This window comes from Sinocyclocheilus anshuiensis, unplaced genomic scaffold, assembly GCF_001515605.1.
Source record: "Sinocyclocheilus anshuiensis isolate Anshui unplaced genomic scaffold, SAMN03320099.WGS_v1.1 scaffold800, whole genome shotgun sequence".
NCBI lineage: Eukaryota > Metazoa > Chordata > Actinopteri > Cypriniformes > Cyprinidae > Sinocyclocheilus > Sinocyclocheilus anshuiensis.
Window position 1 is genome coordinate 559,887 of NW_015554126.1, and position 25,195 is coordinate 585,081.

Genomic DNA, 25,195 nt, shown 5'->3' on the forward strand with positions numbered 1-25,195 from the left:
AGAATGGCCCGGTGCAAAGTCAACTTGAAATGGTGGGTTTTCTTTTGAAAAGCATTTTCAGTCGCGGGACATTTTACAAATCAAAGATAAGTGTAGGAGTCTCACTAGCGCTCCACACAGCTGTTCTCCGTCTTTTTTTCTGACAGTTCGCGAGAGAGGGGGCGGTGTTTTGCGTAATGTCGACAAGATGCAGTAGCCCCTCACTGCAGAACAAAGATCCAGGGGGCGGGGTTGGATCCGCATCTAGGGGGTGGAGATGGTAGGTTTAGGAGTGGAGATGGGTGGGTTTAGGGATCAGGGGGTGGAGACGGGTAGGTTTAGGTATATGTAAGGTGGGAGATGTTGGATCTGGATCCAACCTCGCCCCCTGGATCTTGTGTTCTGCAGTGAGGACCATCTCACATTGCGTTTGCGTTACACTGAGATCCGATCACAATGCGTCCTCGACTACCTCTGGACCAGGACACGCTGATCGGATAACATTCCGATCAGAAGTGCGTTTACACTTGTCTTTTCAATGTGTATGTGGACAACATCCGGATACAGGTCGCATGTTAATGCCAAGTGTAAACGCAGCCTTTGACTCTGACTAACTTAATCTAACTAGTTACTGAAACTGTGGGACTGTTAAAATGTGCATTCACTTAAATAAAATTGCCATAATTGGCATCCTGGATAATCACAGTACTTTTCTAAAACCCCAATTACCCCATTTAGCTAATCATATAGCAAAAATCTAATCCCAAAAGTCCAGTATTGCAGATAAGGGTAAAAACAACGCTGTTACCCAAGTGTCCCTGTGCATAAGTGCTCTCTGTCCCTCTCTAAACACCCCCCTGTCCTCCAGATCAGATCGCATTGCTCAAGATGTGTTTATTTCTGCTGCGCTGTCTTGTTTGCGACATGGCTCCATCAGTATACAGTCATGTCTCGCATTTGCAGCGGAGGAACGTGGATAAGCAGACGAAAGCGTCTGTCAGTGAAAATGACACGCGTGCCACTTTTGCTGCGCGACTGACGGCGGGATGCGCACCAGTGTCACATCCCTGTATGTGCAGCCCGGAGCGGAGTGTGGGGGTCCCGTCCATCAGAAAGGGGGAGGATGAGCGGGACGGGGATGTGAGGAGTGAGTGAATGAGTGACTGGAGCCGATGCTTTTGCCTCTCCTCATTCTCACGATCTCCAGCTGCCACATCAAACGCCTCCTTCAGCCCACGTCCGGCTCTTTATCCCATCAATTAGATTTAATCGCAAGGATGGGTCACATAAACCCCACATGCGGGTAATCTCGCACAAAAGATCGAAAGAGCCATCAGGATCTATAAGAGTAAATGGGAACACACACCTTACCATGCCAGTTCTGTGCATAAAAAGGGCACTAATAGTAAATATACTACCCTGACAACAAAATACAGTAGTATCATAGTAAAGTATGTATCAGATGGTACTTTGATATGTGCTAAAGCATATGATTAGCACTTTATTTTATTATACATAGCCTAATTAGGTGCAGTAAACCAAACCCTAATCCTAACCCTATAAATACATCGTAATTTATAAGTACATCTCAATTAAAGCAGCTCTACAGAAGACAATCGGATTGTCATAGTGATATTAAATTGTATTTACATGGTATCCCATGACATAATGCTCCATGAAAGGAAACCACAGTATTACAATGATACTGCATATGAGAAACATGGCAATACTATGGTACTTTGATAAATAGCATAGTATTGTATGACTGACATTTTCATATGCTACATAAATTAAGCAACTTACACCACCTGCTGGACATTTCTAAAATAGAACCCACACCTTCAATAAAATCACCCACTGGTATTCATTCAACAAGAACTAAAAAAAATAAAAAAATCTCTGGTCTAGTACAACTGATGTGCTTTATTTGGCAGTTTACAGCATGTGCGGTGATTCGATTGCATGGTCCATCTGAGACTGAGCTGCGGTATAAGCCGTTTTGTGCAGCTATTCAGTTGAGAACAAGACTTTGGCTTTTTACAATAGTTACACGTGGGAAGAGAAATGTCTCAAAAACATAGCAGTTACATAGAAGTAACATGAAGAACATAGTCATTACAAATTGCAACTCCAAAAAGGAACAAACGGCATAACTAGCATGTTAATACACATTTTAAACATTACATTTTCATCCATCATAATATGCCTGTCAAAGAGATATTAGTCCAAATCTGGTGAATATAACTACAGCAATAATAGTCCGGATGAGTATTGTGTCCATACGCACTAAACATGTAACATTGACACTGGCCTTTTAGTTGTTAGATGCCAGATTTTAACACTGAATTAAAAAAAAATCACCATCTTCTCATATTTTCACATAATATATTGTTCCTCTTCATTTGGAGAGTCTGTAGCAATAGACTTAGCAGGATAAGCAGTACTAAACTATCGCAAAATCCTCGGTGCTGATCTGTCATTGCAGGTTACTTTCCTGAGTCGCACTCCTCTGCGGATGGTCTTCAACATGTCTCCTCCTTCCTGCTCATGCCCTTGATCTTGCTGGTGGCCCTGGCTGGCCTGAGGGTCCGTGGGAAATGGGAACTGGCCCTCACTGAGTGCGTGAGCATTAGCGACCAGCTCTCCAATCTTCTCCACAAGACTATGGCGATTGGCGGCAAGCATCTGCTCTTCTTCTGAAGTGAATCCCGCAGCTCCAGTTTGCTGGGCGTAGACACTTCCACCACCAGCTCCCCACGTTGGCAGACTCATTCGCTTGGGAGAAGCTTTGTAGTCCAGAATTTCTAACGATTCGTCACTGTACAGGTTTTCCTCACTTCCATTGTGCTCAGGAGGAGGGCTGGGGAATCCAGGTGAGTCTGGGACGGTCGGGGTCTTTACAGGGATGATAGGTGGTCGAATAGGGATGGGACCCACACTGGATGGGGTGCGTCTCACATTGGTTTTAGACGAAGGGGTTCTACGAATGGTGGCTGTTCCTGAGGCTATGACACCACTTCCTCTTCCTTTCCCATTGGTTGTTGGGGCTCCATGCAGCCCTGCAGTGCTGGCGGGCCGCTTGGTCTGGATCATACGGCGGTAGTTCTGAGCCAGGTTGCTATGGCGAGGGACGGTGCAGGATTTGTTGAAGTCTGTCTGTGCATCGTTATCAGCATTGCCATTCATGGAATAACAATCATATTCAGATCCTGCAAAGAGAAAATGGGAAGAGTACTCAACTCTCTCTGCCTTACAAACACTGACTTCATGCAATGGATTGTTTTTGTGTCTGTTATAGGTCTCTTATTAAATTGATAACAAGTTTAATAAATTGCAAAAAATGTGGCTGTGTTTCAAAACATAGTGAGATTTATGGCCTATTTGGGCAGTATTTGAAGGCATCATAAGCACACTCCCAACTTAACAGCTGAAAATAAGATACCTTGTTTTGGTGAAATTCTACACTACCGATGGGTTTGGTACGTTTTTAAAAATGTTTTTAAAAAAGAAGTCTCATCAAGGCTGCATTTATTTGATCAAAAATACAGTAAAATGGTAAAATTCTGAAACATTTTTACAATTTAAAATAACTGTTTTCTATTTTAATATATTTTAAAATGCAATTTATTCCTGGGCTGGCAAAGGTGAATTTCCAGCAGTCATTACTCCAGTCTTCAGTGTCACATGATCCTTCAGAAATCATTCTAATTTGTTGGTGTTCAAGACACATTTCTTATTATCAATGTTAAAAACAGTTGTGCTGCCTTACAGTTTTGTGGAAACGGATTTTTTCAGCATTAAGCTCAAAATAACAAGCATTTATTTGAAACAGAAATATTTTGTAACATTATAAATTTCTTTGCTGGCACTTTTGAACTATTTAATGCATCCTTGCTGAAATAACTGATCCCAAACTTTCGAACAGTAGTGCACTTATAGTTCATTCATACTGAAAAATATCAACAGAAATTGTTACATCAATTTAAAATTGATAAGTTTATTTTTTATGATTACATTATTTGTGTTATGCATTTTATGTTTATTACAGTATTGTTTTGTTAGCTTAACAACATACTAATGCCTGTTGAGCCCACCATTCGCATCCAGTGAGGGGCATTATTTGTAAGCTGTATAGAGTTGTTGCCTTTGTACAGCAATCCAAATTACGACTAGTTTCTACTAGTTTCGACTAGCTTTTGAAAAAGAGTCTGTTGGAAATCTTTGTGTGTGTGAATATGTATTTTTCTCTGAATGAAATGGACAAGTGTTGTAATGCTGCACCTGTATTTAAAGTGTTTGTTTGTGTGTGTATATTACCCTGTGAAGGGATAGTGTCCTCTGAACATGATGGTGTCGTGTTCTGTGTGCTGTATCCACTGGAGTACTGCAGAGAGTCACAACTGCTCTTCTGCTGCTGTTCTATAGTAAGCCCACGAGTCAGAACCATAGCCAGCTCACTAGCGGCGGATGACACTGGCTTACCATGCTAAGAGAAAAAAAGAGAAAGAAGTTAAGTATTTTTGTGGAAAACGTGATTTAATACCATTCAAACGTTTGGGATTATTAAGGTAAAAAACATAATACTTTTATTCAGCAATGATGTATTAAATTGATCACAAAGGTGACAGTAAAGACATTTATAATGTTACAAAAGATTTCAATTTCAAATAATTGTTGTTCTTTTGAATTTTCTATTCATCAAAATAAGTATAATGATTTCCACAAAAATATTAAGCAGCACTGTTTTCAACATTGATAATCATAAGAATTATTATTAATAATTGAATACCAATAATAACTGGCACCAAATCAGTATATTAGAATGATTTCTGAAGGATCATGTGACACTAAAGACTGGAGTAATGACTGTTGAAAATTCAGGGATGAATTACATTTTAAATTATATTAAAGTTGAAAACAGGTATTTTTAAATTGTAATGATATTTCACAATATTACTGTTTCTACTGTACTTTTAATCAAATAAGTGTAGCCTTGGTGAGATTAAGAGCCTCCTTTAAACACATTTTTAAAAATCGGAATTATTCTGAACTTTTGAAATCTGAATTTTTCTTGCCTTTTGGTAGTGAATATAATTACATTTATAAAACAAATAAACTAATAAAAACATAAAGTTCTCAATTTTATATTAAAAATCAATTCTCAGTACCTTGGCAGTGACGTCTTTGGAATTCATCCTAGCTAGCCTATAAGGATCCTCAGGGTGAATTATTCCATTTCCTCCCACTCCACTAGAGGGCTCTGCAGCTTCAGTCCTGCGCTGCCCGCTTACAGCTGTCTGCTCATAGTGACCTGCCTTTGACCAGTCCTGCTGCAAGAGGAAATTGTTTTTTTAAGGTCATGGAAATATAGCCAGAATAGGACACGGCCTGCTTTTTTAGTAGATGTTTATTTTAATCATCAAAAATAACCAGCAAACTTGAGGATGTTGGTTAATAGTGAAAAGTGGATGATAAAGAAATTAAATGGGATGAGATAAAAAAAAAATTAAACTAATAATGTTTTGCAAAGAATAACAGAACATAGTAAAGCAAATAAATGCTGACTGAATGGTCAAAATGAAAAACAAACCTTCCAGTAAGGAATCTTTGATGTGGGTGAAGGGGAATTTGATCCTGGGGATTGATTATAGGAAGGGGATGCAGGAAGTATGTAAGAGTGAGGCCTGATGGAGTCATTAAAACAGTGAGCAGGGCGAAAGCTAGCAAAGGATGAGTCGAACTGTGGAAACGGAATGACAGGATGGCCCAATCAAACACAGAGAACATCATTACACAAGCTTCAGTAAATACCCACACCAAATAACAGTGTAATAATATACACAAAATAATTTAAATTTACTAAATTTAAATTAAATAATTTTAATTTTATGCATAACATATATATATCACATATATATATATATATATATATATATATATATATATAGATTACCCTTGGAATGCTACTTAGCAAGGAGATAAAACAATCCATTAAGAACTAAATTCTAATGTAATTTTATAGAGCTCATATATGGGCATTGTGCTTGAAAGTGTTAAATCAAATAAATATGATAACTTAAGTGCAAATTATGAAAAATAAAGAAATAATAACAACAGAATTCTGTCAATTTAACAAAAATTATAACAGAGTTCATTCCTGAAAGTTTAAGATGTTGGGGGCAAAGAGATTAATCAATCAAATAATTTATTAATGACATTTCCTGACTGAAATTAATACTTACTATTGTGGGAGAGCCGCACTCACTGACTGACTGGCAGGTTTCTGAAGCCTCTGAGGATGCAGAACTGGATGACTTCTGTTTACCAAAGATAGGTCAGTGAAATGGATGTGGAAATAAGCATTAAGCATTAAATGAAACAGACAAAAACAAAACACCAGATGAACTGATAAAGACCTGGCTAGTGATGTCAGATGGCATGGGGGAGGGAGGTTTGGAGTGCACATTGGCATCTTGAGAGACAAAACCAGAATCATGAGAGGAGACGCTGCTCAAACGATGGGCGCCGCCTGGTGGCAGATGCACCAAACTGAGAGGAACACAAGGAATTCATTCGTGTTATTCTTAAAACTAGCAAATAAACAAATAAGAACATCCAAATGCAACTGAAAATCGTTGAGACTACATATGGCATAATAATATCATTATAAAATGGTAGTAACTTTAACTTTAGTAAATGCAAAATCTTAAAATATGGAGACAAGCACCTGCTAAGGCTGCTCTTCCTGGATCCAACACTACTGGGAGAAGAAGGTGGGGTCTGGTAGGACCAGTTGTAGTCAGACCCCTTAAGATCCAAAATCACCTAGTGGAAATAATAATATTATTATTATCATCTGTTTGTGCATGTTTGTTAAATGATTTTCATATATGTGTTTAAGCACCTGCTCACTGGCCTCTGGCAATTTATGTGGGTCAGTGGTCAACACAGTAAAGTCATCAATAATGGCCTGGAGGTGAGTGGCCTCTCCCAGCATGGCAACTTCACCGATCTGAGGAAAGAGGTTAATGCCACTTTATTGTAAACAGCAGCAAGCACTCCTCTCTTTCATTCACATACATACATAGGGGAGACCGGGGCTTGTTGTCACATGAGGAATTCCTCCCCCCACCCCATAAATATCAGGGTCACATTTTCAAAGTCACTTATTTTGTAAATGCTGTAAATTTATATACACAAAATATATGTTTTTAATTTAATACATTTTACAACTAAATACATTTTTTATAAATAAATTATAATGAAAATATATTATCTAGAAGGCTTGTACAGAGCCTTTCATTCTCACCACTACAGGCTGCAGGAAGCTGATGAAGGTGCAGTAGCGCCCCCTTTCCTCCAGGAGGGCTCGGCGCACAGCCTGCTTCTCAGTCTCCTCCATCAGAAGGTACATGTCACTCACATCCTGCATGGCACTGTTCAGCTGTGGCTGCAGTCCTCCTCGACCTGAGATGAAGAGAAAGAGAGATACTGTGAGAGGCAATGAAGCAGCGTGTGGATGAACAATTCGTGAAAGGAAAATTACACTACTCTTCAAAATCTGGGGTAAGAAAAATGAATTATTCAGCAATGATACATTCAATTGATCGAAAGTGACAGTTAAGACTTTTACAATGTTACCAAAAATGTCTGTTTCAAATAAAGACTTAAAATCCTGAAAAAATGTATGATGATTTCCACAAAACATTAAAAAACACAACTGTTTTCAGCATTGATAATAATGTTTCTAGAGCACCAAATCATCATGTTAGAATGATTCCTGAAGGATTGTGTGACACTGAAGACCGAAGTAACGACCATCAGCAATAAATTACATTTTAAAATGTATTACATAGAAAAAAAAAAGTTTTTAAATAGAAATTTTGCTGTTTTAACTGTATTTTTGATCAAATAAATGCAGCCTTGGTGAGCATAATATAATTCTTCCAAAAAAATTAAAACATTTTACTTTCCCCAAAGTTTTGAACAGTTGTGTACACCAATATTCAAAAGCTGGATAATCTGAGAATGCATAATTTAGCATTTTTAACACATGAAATGTTTAATGTAGATGTCGACACAGATGTCCCGTGGGTCAGCAGCACAAGCAAAGACAGATTAGGGTGGATAATGTCAACACAGCAACCAGGCATTGTCAGGCTTCATGCAAGGAAACCTTCATGACCATATAATGAAAATAAATGACAGAGTTTATTGCTACGAATCTAAACACACTGCAAATATTGCATGATTGTACATTGTGATTTCACAACACAGATGCTTATTATGTCTGATGGAAAGAATGACAATGAGATGAACACGCTTTGCGAACAATAGAATTTTGTGTTTGAAAAGGACGCTAAAACATTCTCATTAAAACACATGCAAAACGCCTCGGACGAAATGAAATCAATGTTAGTCATGCTAAACGTGATTAACTATGATGAAACTGCCTGAATACATACCTGGTAGTTCTACAGTTTATAAGCAGAAGCCAAGCCAATCACAGTATGAAAGACAGAGAGAAAAATAGCATTGCCATGAAGAAATTGCAAAGGTGTGAGGGAATGCAAAGGAACGTAATCACGTAAGTCTGTTGCCTCACAACATTTATGATACATTGTGTAATTATACATTTTCCCATTCAACATTCTTTAAAATACCTTCTTTAATGTTCCACGTAAGAAAGAATGTCAGAGAGTGAGTAAATAATGACGGAATATTAATTTTTGGGTGAACTATCCCTTTAAAATCAAGCGAACACTATGGAAGCATTCCGCCATGAGATTTTGACCCAACTCTTGAACTTTATAATCTCTATTTGACCTAATTAATCTTGGCATCAGAAAAAGTAAGCATGCAAGAGAGGTGGATGAGTGAGAAAAGATCCCAGCACGACACAATTTCACAAATTATTTAACATACCAAATGCAGTAATCTTCTGAAAATAACGCGCAGAGAGAGTATGATCAAGAGGGGAAATCATTGTGCTGACAGAGAGATTAAAAAGACTGACCTTTTCTGGCTTTCTTCTGCAGCTTTATTGTGTCAGATGACTTCTTCTTGATTTCCTGCCTAGAGCGCTTGTACTCTGGTGAACAGAAGGAAGGTTTATAATCACAGACATTAGTAGTGCAGTGAGTATAACCAGGTTTACATATCGACAACTCTGATGAGTCAATCCCACCTTTGGCATGGTCTTTATCAAGCAGCGTGGCTGTTTTCTTCCACTCTTCTATCTTGTCTTGGAGTGGGGCAATCATTTTTTCCATTAGAGCACTGAGTGTAAATTAAAAAATGGCAAAAAACTAAACAACAGAAATAATACAGTATTTAAAAGGGTCATCCAACATCACAGTATTATTTAAAGAACAAAAAAAAATGAAACAGGCAGAACTCTATGATTATATGCGAAATATACATGAATTATGATTATACTATTGGTCAAATTTTGGAATAATTAAAATGTTTTAATGTTTTTGGAAACAAATCTCATGCTCAAGGCTGCATTTTTTTTATTCAAAAATACAGTAAAAACCATACCATTGTGATATTGTATATACATATATATATATATATATATACACTGTATATATATATATATATATTAAAATGCAATTAATTTCTGTTTTGGCAAAGCATCATTTGATGCTCAATTATTAATAATGGTTCATATTTATTTTCAGTGCTGAAAAATTTGATACTCAAAAGATATTTATTATTATTATCAATGTTGAAAACCGTTTTTGCTGATTAATATTTTTGCAGAAACCATTAAACGTTTTTTTTTTCTGGATTATTTGATGAATTGAAAGATCAAAAGAACAGAATTTATTTGAAAAAATAACTCAACCCAACATTTAAATGGTAGTGTATCATGACTTACTCAAAAATATTAAGAAGCAAAAACTGTTTTCAACATTGATAATAATAAATATCTCTTTAGCATCAAATCAGCATATTAGAATGATGAATGACATTGAAGACAGGAATAATGGCTGCTGAAAATTCAGCTCTGCCATCATAGAAACAGATTACATTTTAAAATATATTAAAATAGAAAACAGGTATTTTAAATTGTAATATTTCGCAGTATTACTGCTTATCAAATAAATGCAGCCTTGATTAGCATAAGAGACTTCTTTCAAAAACATGAAAAAAATGTCAATTACTCGAAATTTTGACCAGTAGTGTATAAACACACACACAAACACACACACACACACACATACAGTATGTACAACAAAAACATAAAACAGAACTATATGGTTCCCGTATGAATTCAAAATATGGAAAGAAGCAGTGTGAAGATTTTGCCTGATATCTCCTTTTGTGTTCCACAAAATAAAGAAAATCATATGAGTAGTTTGGAATGAAATGAGGGTGAGTATGATATAAGAAAATGTTCATTTTTTGGTAAACTATTCCTTTAAGGTCAGCATTTGAAATCCGTGAGCTGTGAGTTAATTTGGTCTCTCTGAAGACAACACATTAAAGCATTAGAGCAGGCTGATTATCTATGGATGTTTGCTTATCTCCACAGTGGAAAATCAATGTTTGGCACAGACATAAAATCCTGTCTGTGCCGTCTGACTGGCGGGGAGCAAAGCATGAAGTAATCACGCCATGGATGGGTCGATCACTCACTTGGTGAAGTGGCGCAGTTTGGCCTCGATGCTGCGGTGTCGCATGCACATCCGGGTCAAAGCGGAGCCGATATCCCTGGTGGCACCTGACAACAAGACAAATTAATGTTAAAAGAAGAGGTAAATATCAAATATGAACATTTTGTAGCCTGAGTGTAACAACTTGAGTGTTGATAAGCAGCATGAGTCAATATTTTTGAAAACATTAGACAAATTTGTCCACATATAGATTTTAATCGCACATATAACAATGGCCACAAGGGGGCAACCTAATCAGAAACACAAATTCAGGCCCATAAAAGGGAAAAAAGTATGTGCTTAGTCAGTAATAAATGCAAGATAATTGCACCATATTCACAAGAGACAAAACTTCAAAGACCACAAATTGAACACTTGCCAAACTGAATGGCTCTGATCCATCAAGAAGTGCTCACTCGCTTGGTGACCTTGAACACAATTACTTAGCGGTGTTAACTTTCCTCTCCAGCCAAGTGTAATTAAAGTGGGGTCTTAAGCTATAAAGCCTAGCCTGCTTGGTCCTTAACACAACCAGCTCAGCCAAGATTTCCCCCAATCTCACAGCCAGATCTGATGAAATTGAACTCTGTCGGTATGAGGGCCAGTAGGTTACACAGGCAAGAGGGACAAAGTCTTCACTTACAGAGTTCAAGGGACCAGTGGATAGAAGGGAACATCTGATTGATTATGATAACTAGGGATGGGAAACATAAAAAAATAAATGATTCTGGTAATTACAGTTTTCTACTCAATGATTCTGGTTATGTTCCTCTAATGATTCTTTTAATATGTGGAAAAAATAAATGCATTTTTATTGCCAAATATTAAGATGATTATGAATATAAAACACATTTTTGATTGCACAGATGACTTTTCACAGTCTTTTTAGAGGCAGAATCAATGCAGTCCAATACATGATGCAATCAGAATCAATGCAGTCCATTAGAGTCATTCTTTTGGGAATCAGACTGTACTGGTTGTGCTGCTGTATGGTTTTTATTCACTAAAATAAGTAATTCATAATTTTTAGAGTCATTCGTTTGGGAATTGGACTACACTGGTTGTGTTGCTGTATGTTTCTTATTCACTAAAAAGAACCGACTCATTAGAGTCATTTGTTTAAGAATCACAATACACTGGTTGAGCTGTATATTTTTGATTCACTAAAAAGAACAGGCTCATTAGAGTCATTTGTTCGGGAATCAGACTACAGACTTGGGGGGTACCTTTGAATAAGCATGGCAGCAAACTCCATCAGAGTATTTTAGTGCAGCATTGGTGTAATGTGTGAGAACTGTTAAGGGAACCAAATATCAAATATCATAAAAAAAAAAAAAAACAGGTCTGAAAATGAACCGACTCTCGGATCACAGCCCAAATGAAAACTGACTGTCAATTTCACAAGGTTTTAAAAGAAGTTAACAAGTCATATAGTGTTTTTGTACACCAAAAATAAATGTGTGTGTGTGTGTGTGTGTGTGTGTGTGTGTGTGTGTGTGTGTGCAATAAGACATAGGAGCAGTCCAGAAGAACAGCACTCCATCTTCCCATCCAGCCAGGTCCAAAGGGAAAAGGAGGGAACTCGGTAAAGGGATATCCCTCCATTCTTCCACTCTATATCTGCCTTTCCTGTCTGCTCATGTTTCCTAAACACCATTATTACAGGAGAGAATGGGAGAGGCCGGCAATAACCTGCCCTCCTATAACCACACAAATACACACAACACACATACACACATGGCTACCCTTACCAAAAAGTAGTATACTTCAAGTTTATTTTAGTAAGTATACAGGTGCATCTCAATAAATCTTCCTTGTTTTTGACATATCCGACCGAACTACAAACTTTCCAGTGATGTCTGTGAGAAAGATATATTCACTCGACAAGCTCGCGCATCTGCGCCGCCGCGCGCTCAATCCACTCAGCGTGCTTTGTTTATCAGCTCACGCACACCAGCTATACAGGCGTTAATACTGAATGTTTAACATTATATTCATTGCATACATATACTTCGTAGTAGACATCCTTAACTCCTTTCTGCTGTCTGTTGTTCTGTTGTCGGTGTTTCTTTGTCTGAATATGGCGCTTATCACATGCTGTGTGGTATCGGCGTTTGGTATCGGGGCATTTTAACGAGTACGAGTACGAGTACAGGAGACCAGTATCGGGCCCGATACCTATACCAGTATCGGTATCGGTGCATCCCTACTATTTTTAGTTTAAAAGAAGTATACTAATAGCACACTTGAATAAACTTCTTTTTCGTAAGGGTACTGAAAACCTTCAAAACAAACAGCCTCCTACATGAGAGTTCATTGCAAAGAGGCATGTCAGTTCTTTTGAGACTTCAAATATGAGTAAAGTACAAAGATTTGAAGATTTTTGAGTTCTTCAAACCAGTGTTATTTTAGTATCATTGATATACTATTATAGTTTTTGTTAATATTTTGAAGTAGATATTATTTTTACATTTTCTGATTTCATTTTCTGAGTTAATTCTTTAGTAATTTTGTTGTGTTTTTGTCATTTGTATTATTCTTCTTATTTTTTAAATATATATATATATATACTGTATATATATATATATATATATATATATATATATACTGTATATACTGTCTGTGTTTTTCTGTCAATATGGGGTGCTGTGTGTACATTAATGAGGAAAAAAAATTAACTTAAATGATTTTAGCAAATGGCTGCATTATAACAAAGAGTGAAAAATTGAAGGGGGTCTGAATACTTTCCGTACCCACTGTATATATATATATATAGGCCTATTTCAATAAATGTTTATTTCAAGTAATGAAAAGGTTTTTGATGGTTTTAGTTAATGATAATAACCCTGCTTCAAATGTAATCCATTTGACATATACCGTATGACATATACATTGATATATGATATTATGATTTTTTTTTGCTATTGATATATGATATCAAATCAGCATAATAAAAAGCACCTATGCTCACATGACAAGTTGTTTTCCTTCTTTCAAACTGGAGCAAATGCAGTGTTCATTGGGTGGGACAGATTGAACGGTGGCCAAACCAGGTGACAGTTAGAGGAAAGGAACGTTAAAGATCAGCCATCTGAATCCTCGGTTTAAAGGGCTGTTCTCAGGAAAAGATTGCAAAAAAAAAAAAAAAATCCCTGTGTGCCATTTGGCTCTTACCCACAGGTCCATCTCATAGTGTCTGTATGAGAGAAAGGCCCACTGTCAGTACACAGTGTGCTTGTCCAAGAGCGCACACGTCTCACATCTTATTCTCAAAGGCCATTGGCAAGTCAAATCAAGTTCAATGCTACTGGTGTTGAGACTTAACAGAGCTGTTCCTGAGTTGATCTGTGCACACACACACACACACGCATATCTATTTGCTTGGCTCAGTGCAAAGTTCACAGCTGCACTTTCGCTCAAAAGCGAACGCTTTTTTATTTCAAAAACAGACCTTCCCGACGTCATCGCTACAGTCGGAATGATATGCTACACAAACACACTCACACACCTGCCAGCATCCTCTTCCCTTCCTTTGACGGATCAGCTGACAGCTCCATCCTGAAAGCGTTCGCAGACATCCTGTATCCAGGAGTCCCCTGGCCTCCCACCCTGACCGGACACTGGCGACTCCCACAGCCTTCCATCAGATCATGTGACCCAGAGGCTTCAGATGCTCCATTCAGCCAGACTCTCACTGCCTCCAACACCTGCCCACGACTGGGAAGCTATTTAGCAGATCTGTGAACCCTTGAGGAACTGCTCATGTGATCAGCGACTGTTTAAAGGGATAGTGCATCCAAATATGAAGACTTTATCATAATTTACTCAACCTCATGTTTCAAATAACTGTTTTTGTTCATACAATGAAAAAACAACATTTGACTTTCACTATATGAACAAGAAACAGAGGCATTTTTTCAAAATATATTCTTTTATGTTCTGCAGAAGTAAGACATACAGGTTTGGAACGACATGAAGGTGAGTAAATGATGACAAAATTTTCACAAGACTTTGATCTTGGAGACCTCATCTGAGAATGAAAATCGTTTAAGAGGTTGAGCAACTTATTGCATAACTATAACATGCATGGATTAATTGTTGACAATAACCAAGAATATGCATTAAGATCACATTTGAATCCATGTTCACTTTAAAAATAATTGTTTTGTGATTACAAGTGGTGGGAGATGAGAAAAATAATTTGTTGTCTTCACAAAAAATATTTTGTTCTAGCCACCTTGACATAGAAACTGAACGTGACCTTAACATTATTTCAGTCAAAATATTTGATAAATTAACAGCCTTCACATCCATCTGAACTGAGAAGTAGTTTCCATGGGTCTCTGACTCTCACATGTGCCCTTTCTCTCTCTGAATGGAAATGTGTGCAGGTGCAGAAGTAGTTGGCAGCCACTCTAAACAGAGCCTGTGAATGGCTGGCACTGCAACAGTTTGATTTTCCACTGAAAAGACTTTCATTTTCCACTAATGTCACTTAGGCTGCACTATAATATTAGCTATTTACACTGAAAAAAAAGTGATACTTTGGACCAACTTAAAAAATACTAAATTTGTTACAGCCAAATATATTAGTTTTTTCTCAAATTATATTTATGGTTTGGTTTAAACCTTAAATTTTAATTTAATATTAATCCTATTTTCATATTTAAATATTAATAACATTTTCTCAAAGACAAATCATGCATACAAAGTAAAAAGATTATTTATTATAAAGACCATATACTATATTATACTATACATAAGCCAAAATATTACTTAATGTAAGTCAGTATAATATTTTTTTTTAAATGTTTTACCATAAACTAAATAAGCTATAAAATAACACTAAAACATTTGTTAGTCAACGTCGTTTAATTTGGTTTACTTACTATAAATAAAGTTTGAAAGACATTAATGTTTATTGTGATGTCTTTTTAATTTAAATATGCATCGCATTTTCTGTTATGCACTAAAAAAACACCAAAAATGAATAAAACCTACAATAATTTCTGCAGTCAGTAAAGCTAGCCAGAAAGTGTTCTGCACATCAACACTCTAGGGTCAAACGAAAATACTATTTAAACAACATTGTTTATTTTAAAAATTTTTCTGTTGGGACTGTTATTTGCTTTTAGACAAATGGAACAAAACAGGTTTAAACCAGAAACCATGATTTTCGAATAGACCGATATAAAAATACACTTTGAATAAACAACATGTTTGTTTCACTTTTTTTCCAGTGTAGGCATTGTTTTAGTAAACTCACATTTGGTCCGGCTCCATTCTGGCATCAAATGGGGACTCTCCAATCAAGTCTTGATGGATAAAATGAAGCCTTGCCCTACATTCTGGTCCGGTCTAGTTTCACTTGGAAATGCACCATTAGAAAAGTGGGTTACCAATGAGGATTCACTTTACATTTAAGAAATATCTCTTTGGGGCCACTATAGTGTGGGATCACAGAGAACATGACGTGCTGACATACATAATTCTTCATGTAAACACTTCCACGCAACCCAACGGTAACCTCAAACATAAATGCACATGAGTAAAAACAAACACATGCACAGCTCTTTCCCTCCTCTCACGTTTATGGCTGCAAATCACGTTTTTTCTGAAGAAAGCCTGCCTGAAGAAAGTTGAGGGTTAGTCTACATAATGATCTAATAAACCAGCAGACTAATAAACAGAAGGACTCAATGTAAAAAAAAAATGCTCTCACATGTTCAGTCTAGCACGAGTTGCGTGAAACGACAGACAGAGACAGAGACAGGAAGACCAGTGACAGCAAAGCTGAGTTTGGCCCACTGCCTTAACTCTATCTGTTCTCAATTACTCTAGACTTCCCAGGACTCTCTCTGGCATGAGGAGGGGACATTAAGGATGCCCACGTGTGTATGGCTTAGTGTGAGTGTGTGCATGTGTGTTTACAGCCTCTAAGACTTCCAGTCTGGGGGACAGAGCACTGCTGCTAAAAATACTCCGCAGTCCTCCTCACCAGATGTGCTTCACATTCTAGCTTCAGCAAAAACACACTCACACATTTGACTAAAACAGACATAATATGGACCCCTCCTCTCTGTCTGTCTCTCTCCCTTTCTCTCTGTCCATCTGTCTCTCTATTAAGGGTGACAGTAGTTCAGTCAGGCGTGAGTTCAAGATAACATCAGTTACTTTCCCCTGACTTCTATTCGTCATCTTCTTTTCCTTTACATCAGTGATTCCCAATCCGACTTATGTGATCCTGAAGTATTTCTGGGGGGTACTGGGACACATTTGGATTTTGAACCTATTTAATGGTAATGTCCCTCAGAAATCATTCTAATATGCTGATTTGGTGCTCAAGAAACATTTCTTAATGAAACATTTTTTCAGCATTTTTTTCAGTGTCAGTTCTCTTTTCATTAGGATGTAGAACATAGTGTTCTGTTCTTTTAATACTTTATATTGTTTTCAAGCGTCTGTGCTTGGTTTCAACAGCTGAACGTAACTGATTCCACACTAAATGTGTTGATTCTGGAAGATTATAAATGCACTCCAGGTTATTCCTTTGTGAATAATATTTGTGGTAAAGACTGTTATAAGAGGCACTCAAGGATATAAAATGTGTGCTTGCTTTTACTAAAGACAAATAATGAAAAACAGAAGTTAGCTTAACAACTGTTAGTTCTTCATTTTGTCTCATTTTAAAGCTTCCCCCTCATAGCAGTATTGAAAAATAATACCATCATTGATGGTATATTGAATCATTACCATTTTCATGGACCATGATACATGTCAATAAAACCATAGTATTACCATCTCAGACGCCCAAAAACCATAGCTGTACCACAGCACCACATTAACAAAACCATATTGGCACAATACATATACAAAAACAAAAAAACAATGGTAACCCATTGATAAATACTTTGCGGTATTGAAAATAATACCATCATGGATAAATAATATCATCATAAAATAACATTGTCATGGTAGATACCATGGTACTGAATCATCATGTCAATAAAACCATGGTATTACCATCTCAGATGTCTCAGATAATACCATGACACCATGTTGACAAAACCATGGTACTGGCATGTTACATGTCCAAAAACAAAAACTCATGGTAAGCCATTGATAAATATCCAAAAAACCTGGTGTTGCCATGGTACATGTTCAAAAACCATGGTAATTCCACGTGACTATGTCCAAAATCCAAAGTACATTTTGTTACTGAATTATGGTAATCTGAGGTTCAGAATCCATCTTTATGCTACCTGTTAATATGTATACAGCATTATTTTATTATATATGTTATAGTAATAGGATAAATCTATATTACACCAATATACAATGTAAACACATCAAGTCTAATTTAAGGCCACATATAACCTTCCTAAGTGCTTAATAAATCAGTTGGGAGCTGTTTGGTGACCCACAGACCTGATAAAAAGGTAAGTTAATAGAAATGGGTGAAATGTAGCAAGTGTGAATCTGACGGTTTAATCTCCGGTGCCAAGTAAGGCAAATTCTTGCCCATGCCTCACACTCCAGATGGCTGGCACGGATACATGCCATCTGCCAGTCCAGAGCTGCAGGGAAGATTAGCAGCCCACTGCGTCCCACTGACACACACTAACATGCACAAACTCAGTCTGTGTGTCAGAACAAGGTAAAGAGGATTACACATCTCTGCCTCGCCACTGCAAGCCGGGCGAAATCGCTTCCAAGCTCCTTCCATGTATAGACATACACACTCATACAGTATAGATACACTGAGAAGAGCCTGTCATCAGCATAGATGGAAAACACACAAATACATACAGACCCAAGAGCCATCATTAAAACACACCTCACTCCAATCCCATGACAGAGAGGTTTGTGACCATCTCCCATGGTGCATCTCTCACAACATAAGAAATTACCTGCGGGACTAACTATACACTTACACAACTAAATCACTATGGGTTGGTGCAATGCATAGTGCAAGCACTGACATCATATAAACACATTGACTTAGATGTGTTAATAAAGATCTAGATGAACAAAAGCATGTATCATTACATTTGACTTGTGTTCCAGTAAACATCCCTCCTCTAGCATTCATCACTGGAAGTGAATGTAAGCAAATGCTGTTATTTTTGAAGGCCAGACATCCAAATGCAAGTCAAACACAGACATCAAACACTTCCACGCCTGTCTAACACATGCACTAATAGACTGCCCACATCTGCTCTATAAAAAACGCTGACCATGACGCCATGACTATAAAGATCATAAACAAGCCAGACTGCTGAACTCCTTTGCTATCAAAGGCGGGAGTCATAATAGAAGAGAAAGGTATGAGAGAGAGAGTAATACTGCTCAAAACTGAGACATCCAGGCAATCATGAAAGTTGCAACAAGGTTGTAAATTTGTTAATGTTCCTAATGTTCAATCACAGCATTTCTACATATAGTGATGCATATACTGTCATTTAAAGCTGTATAAATTAACATTAATACTAATGTATTATGAATAAACATGAATTAACAATGAACAATAGTATGTTTGTATTTTTAATTATATTATGATTTAATTGATTATTATTATTACATTATAACGTTTATATAATATAATATAATTAGCATTAATCTAGAATAGAACAATAATAATTAGATTTTAAAAATGCTGTAGTATATTATATTATATTATATCATATATTATATTATATTATATTATTTTTTTTTATGAACATGAACCAATTGTTGTTCATTGTTTTTTTCAAGATACCTACATAAACAAAGTAAAACTTCCATTCAAACACTTTAAACATTCAGGCCACTGAAAGGCTGTGCTTGTTAGTTAATGTGACTGTCCCGAGTGTGTGCGATTACGGGCCTGCTAACTGGGGTGATGGGGGGGAAGAATGTGTGTCACTGGAAGCCGGTGAGATGAGAATCCGTCTGATGTCAGTGTTTTAGTGAGATCTCCAGCTGTGCCAGTGCCCCCAGCCTGTCCCTAATTCAAAGAGAATGCATGCCTACTGTTGCTGACACTTAATACCAGGGATTATATACTGCCCTCTCATTGGTGTAGAGTGGATATCATTTCAGTGTTGCGCTACTGGAGGAGAAAAAAACCCCCCATAAAACAAGGGCATCACAAAAAATTAAATATATAAGAAAGTAAGAATCTGGTAATGAATTCTTTTATTAAAAATAGGACATTACCCAAAGTTCCTTTGATACACTATAGTGTACTGTATAGCGTAACTACTTGCAACTTTTATATCAACGCAAAGTGATAAACAACAGCCAGACAGGGTCAGAGGTGAAAATGCTCCAGTGACAGTCATCCACTAAAAGTATTGACAGTTCACTGAACTAATTTATGGCAATGCTGTATGTTTGGAGTCCTGAGCAGAACAAAGCGCACCCACAGGACAAATGGAATCAATCTGGTTCACTGGCATCTGGTAATGATTCTGAACTGGGCAGAAGGGTGAAGGTGGATAGGTGGCTGTGTTTTTGGGTAAAGACTTTGCATTAGCCTTTACTAGACTGATACAAATGAAACGTGATATAGTCTGTCTCTATAGACTCTATATTGTTTCTGTCTCTAAATTTCTTATCACTGCAAGTGTGCTTATATCAATGTTGGGGGTAACGCATTACAAGTAACACAAGTTCCCTAATCAGATTACTTTCCCTAAGTAACTAGTAAAGTAATGCATTACTTTGAAATTTACCACGAAATATCTGAATTACTTTTTTTAATAAGTAACTCAAATTGCTTTGTTTTCCCATTTATTCACTGACAGCTCTCTTGTCCCCGTGTTGAGAGAAAGTGGGAGTGAGGTGCAGAGGCAGAGGCACTTCCTTCATCCTGAGGCTTATTAATTTCACTTTCGGTGTGAAAGGGCCTTTACAGTTGCCAAGAATATAACTTTGGGTTTTTTTGTTATTAAAAAACAAATAAGCAAACCCAGCTCAGCCCAGGTGAAAGTAACGTAATGCATTACTTACCATAAAAAGCAACTAAGTAACGCAATTAGTTACTTTTTATGGAGTAGAGCAAAATTGTAATGCATTACTTTTAAAAGTAACTCTCCCCAACACTGGCTGATATAACCAACTGCTAAAAGTTATGCAGGATAAAAAAGTTAATGCCACCTACACTATTATTTAATGTTATTCAGGGCCAACATAAAAGAAAAAAACGAAATATATGTGGCATAAGGAAACATACATTTTAGAAAATAGTTAAAACCTTTGAATGCCCAATTTGAACTTTAAAAGGGTAAGAAAATACATTATTGTATTTTTTTAAATGTATTTTTGTAAATGTAATGTAATACAAAATGCATTTTTATAATATATATATGGCATAACTTTTTTGTGTAACAAAAAAATTATTTATGTATATATTGAAAAAAATTATATTTATCTAAATAATAGATATTGAACAGGATCATTGTCCTGATTAAGCCTGTCTAACCAGCACAGACCAGTATTATAGTTCATTAACTGATGTGTAAAATAAACTATTCCATTATAATTTCTCTCCCACACTAAGTAGATATTTAAAACCAAAGATTTTTATGTCTGTCTGGTCTCTAGGTACTGTAGTTCCTGTGCAAGTGCTGTAACCTTTTAGATTTTGGTAAAGTCGGTCCCTTTGTCTACTGTAGCTGGTTAGCGCTAATACACATAAACCCACGCACAATTACACGGGATGTAAAGATCCAGTGCATTCAGCGCTTGTGTACATATGGTGCAATTTACAAGATAGATACAAATGAGTAATTCAGCTCTAGGCCAACAGCTATGCCTGACCCACATCCTTTAACCGTGTTGATGAAGACTAGATTTGTTTGGCCTTGTCTGGTCCCTGCAGGCAGTAACTAGAGGATTTTAATGGAACAAGAAGGATTCGGTTTCAGAGATTCAATAGCAGCCAGCTAGAAGCAGAATTAAACTATGATGAAATATGACTCTCAAGCCATTTCCTAGTTATCAGACCAAACTCAAAGTGACCTTTCTGATGTAATCATAAGAAAGTAAACTAGAGCTGCATGATTAATCCAAATGAAATTGAAATATAGTCCACAAAGTCACAAAGGCTGTGAATTAATTAAATAAATATATGCGCTTCGTGTTTCAGACTAAAGTGCGACACTGTGTTTACACGTGAACAACTCATTATCTGCCAATGTTTGAAACGTCTAAGAGCATCTTGATTTGCAGTAAATGCTGCTCCACACAAACTCCATCTCGAGTCTGGGTGGTTTTAACATAGAAATGCAACATGTGCCAACCATATTCCTACACTTGTAATGAGAAGCACTTATCAAAAGAGAAGCTAAGATAAATATAATTTTTCTATTATATTTGTAATTTTGAATTAATATTTGTATTATAATTTTACAGCTGAAATTATTATTACATTATTTTTCTTAAATACTAATTTTGTATATAACATTTAATTTTTTTTATTTTTTAGTAGTAGTAGTAGCAGTGGCAGTAATTATTATTATTATTATTATTTTATAACCACATTGATTTATAATCACAAAAATTTGGCCAAATCATACAGCCCTTCAAACAAGCACAGCAAACCTGAATTTTTTTTATCCCATTTTAAATCAAAATTGCAATTTAGCAGAAAAATCACATTTTCTTCTCCAAATCATGCAGCCCCACTTCCAACTTCCTTCCAAAGGCGTATACAGGGATGAAATTGTGCAATTTGACTATGCACATTTTTATTATAGTCACCCAAAAGTCAACAACCTTCTGCAACCCAAAAACTGTTGATCATGCGATCTCAACATTTTAAATGTACCTCTCGTGTTGGTTGCCATGTCTGCCACCTTCTGAAAAGCATCAAGAACCGCTGCAGCCACCAACACTGTGGTTCTGTGAGGGAGTAAACAGCAAAACATTTATAGTTATCATCGCCAGTGCTGATTAGAAACAGTGACAGGACTGCTGAAAATCAATCTGATTCACATCTTGAGAATGCAGATTAAGGCCCTGTCCCGAATTAAGCGCTTGACATGAACTTGAAGTGAATTTGACGCAGTGAAATCCATGAGACCTGAGGGTGTCTCATTTGTTATTTTATTATTCAGAAGGGTGCTCATCCAGCCTTTTGTCGATCCCATACTGATGCAGACTATTACCCAACAGCCTATGCAGCAAAATGTAGACTGCACAGGTAGACCGCATGGGTTGAGGGTGACATTTGGAACAAGGCCTAAGGCGAGTATCAATATCTCCGAAATGATGAAAGAAATAACTAATAAAAGAATTCTGAAGTGTTAAATTACCTTAGCTGGGAGTGTAGTTTCGTGGCCTTTGCAATGAAGTCTTCCCACACTGGGTATGAGTACTACAGGAATGAAAAAAGACATATGAGAGAGTTAGTAAGGACATAAACTACAACACTAAACTGCACACATACAGGTACCCCAACACAGACACATTCAGAACTCAAAAGAACTCTAAAGAGAGCAAAGCACTTCAGATGAGGACCAGATGTCTCGCTTAATACAAACGGTCATGACACATGTCCATCTGTTTTGGAAGAACATTCTCTACAGGAACTCCAGCAAAATTTTGTCCAGGAGTGCTGACCCTGTCTGTCATCATAACTTTATATGCTGTTGAATGACCAGCATATGTTGTTCTCCAACTTAGGATTCTGGTGTCTTCACAACAGGCTTCTTCACTCTCATGTCAGTATAAACTTGCATGGCTTACTTTCTTCTTTGAAACGTACATTTTCAAAAAACACATTTTGAAAATGTCTAAGTGTTTTTTGTCCATTCAATCGCCACCAGCTAATGGGCACCAAATCTGTTTGGTCACCAACATTCTTCAGAATATCTAAGAAATATGGGTTTGGAACAACATGAGGGTGGGTAAATTTCATTTTTGGGTGAACTATCCCTTTAAGTAGTTTAACCAGTATTACTTCCTTGGTCAAGTAGAACCTTTGTAAACAACAGTAAAATCTTAAAAGAATTTTCATTCTGAAATAATGATTTATTATCACACCCAAGACGCATCTTTTATACAAAACAACTGAAAAACTGATCATCATAGGCTTTCACACTGGATCAATTCAAGAGAAAGTCTGTCTTTAATAAACTGAAATTTCTAGGGACATCAAAAAAAAAATATTTTTTTAAATTGTGCTGACAGCTCTTGTTAAGAAACTGGAGAGGTTGGAATAAGGTTGTTGTTGCATGGTCTCTGATGACCATGAACAAATTATCTTTCATTCAGAGGTTAAGACATTTATCTGTTTGAAAATCCTTTGTCTCTATACACATTTGTGTTAAAAAAAATAGGTAAAAAAATGCTGAATAAGTGCTTTCTGGCATCAGGTTTGCTGACACAACCACTAAATAGAGAGACACAAGGCATATGGTCAAAAACCTAAGATACCTACAGTAAACAAAAGTTTCTTATTATTTCATAAATAAATAAATACATGCAAGGGAGTCTGATTTATTTTGTTTGTTGATGCTGGAATCTAGATTAAGCAGTTGTGCTGCTTAATATTTTCATGCAAACTGTTAAACACCAGAAAAACATTGAAAACAATAACAACAACAACATTTACTTAACAATGTAAAAGTCTTTACTGTAATTTTTGATCAATTTAAAGTGTCCTTGCTGGATAAAAGTATTATTTAAAAAAAAGAAAAGAAAAAATATAATAAATAAATAAATCTTGCTGACCCCAAACTTATGAACGATACTGTACACAAATCATACAATAAGAAAAATGAACTCATCTAAACAGTCAAAGCCTGGTATCTTTAAAACCCACAGGTGGTTAATTAGCTTTCAAGTAACAAGGACAAGAAGAACACGAGGAGATTGAGACTGAAACAGATGAACAAAGAAGGTTGTTGCAGGTTAAGAACAGTCTGCAGATGCTGAGATCAGTTCACTTATTGGCCGTAACCGACAACAGCTTAATTGAATAATATCTGATCATTTTTATAGACAGAATATTGTAGAGTATATTGTTATACCTGTTTTACCTTTTCATTTTAGATAAACAAAAACATATTTCCATCAGCACAGTTTTAAACATTTAATAAATCTGATCTGCTTTAAAATATACTGCAATATTGTAATGAAATATTAACAAATGAACTGATATTCAGTCATTTCAGAATCAAATCAAGAGATTGTGAGTAGAATCAGAACGTATTGAATCAGTATCACTGCTAAACATTAAAATATCATTAAAATGTCTTGCTTTTTGATGGTGAGAGAAAAAAACTTTCTGGTATTATGATTGGAATCAGTGACAAAGCAAAGATTAGACTTTGAAGAAAAGACAAACTTTGTGGTTATTTCCATGCTAGTTTGTGGCAGTAGTGCAGTCCTTGTGTGGCCAATAAACACATTCAACAAGATGACCATTTCAAGTCCTTACATTTCAACTCAAGAATGAAACTGTGATCTTAAGGGGGTCATATGATGCGATTTAAATTTTTCCCTTCTCTTTGGAGTGTTACAAGCTCTTGGTGCATAAAGAAGATCTGTAAAGTTGCAAAAAC

General features: G+C 36.5%; 1 protein-coding gene across 5 annotated transcripts in view; it reads right to left on the reverse strand.

Moving 5' to 3' along the window:
* Nucleotides 1-1,882: 1,882 nt before the first annotated feature.
* The window catches only part of mtss1la (MTSS I-BAR domain containing 2a), a 26,858-nt gene continuing 3,545 nt past the window's right edge, over nt 1,883-25,195 (reverse strand). Inside the window, exons 2-16 of one of the 5 annotated variants that reach the window (XM_016462669.1) lie at nt 22,943-23,004; nt 22,456-22,529; nt 10,627-10,711; nt 9,167-9,258; nt 8,996-9,070; nt 8,445-8,453; nt 7,289-7,446; nt 6,884-6,991; nt 6,707-6,804; nt 6,396-6,528; nt 6,222-6,296; nt 5,570-5,719; nt 5,148-5,309; nt 4,297-4,465; nt 1,883-3,188 (exon numbers count right to left, since the gene is read on the reverse strand). In XM_016462669.1, coding sequence (XP_016318155.1) covers nt 2,428-3,188; nt 4,297-4,465; nt 5,148-5,309; nt 5,570-5,719; nt 6,222-6,296; nt 6,396-6,528; nt 6,707-6,804; nt 6,884-6,991; nt 7,289-7,446; nt 8,445-8,453; nt 8,996-9,070; nt 9,167-9,258; nt 10,627-10,711; nt 22,456-22,529; nt 22,943-23,004 — 2,211 coding nt within the window. In that variant the 3' untranslated portion in view covers nt 1,883-2,427. Of the gene's footprint in view, nt 3,189-4,296; nt 4,466-5,147; nt 5,310-5,569; nt 5,720-6,221; nt 6,297-6,395; nt 6,529-6,706; nt 6,805-6,883; nt 6,992-7,288; nt 7,447-8,444; nt 8,454-8,995; nt 9,071-9,166; nt 9,259-10,626; nt 10,712-22,455; nt 22,530-22,942; nt 23,005-25,195 lie in introns of those variants that run through there. The other 4 variants (XM_016462670.1, XM_016462671.1, XM_016462672.1 and 1 more) reach the window with 4 other exon arrangements.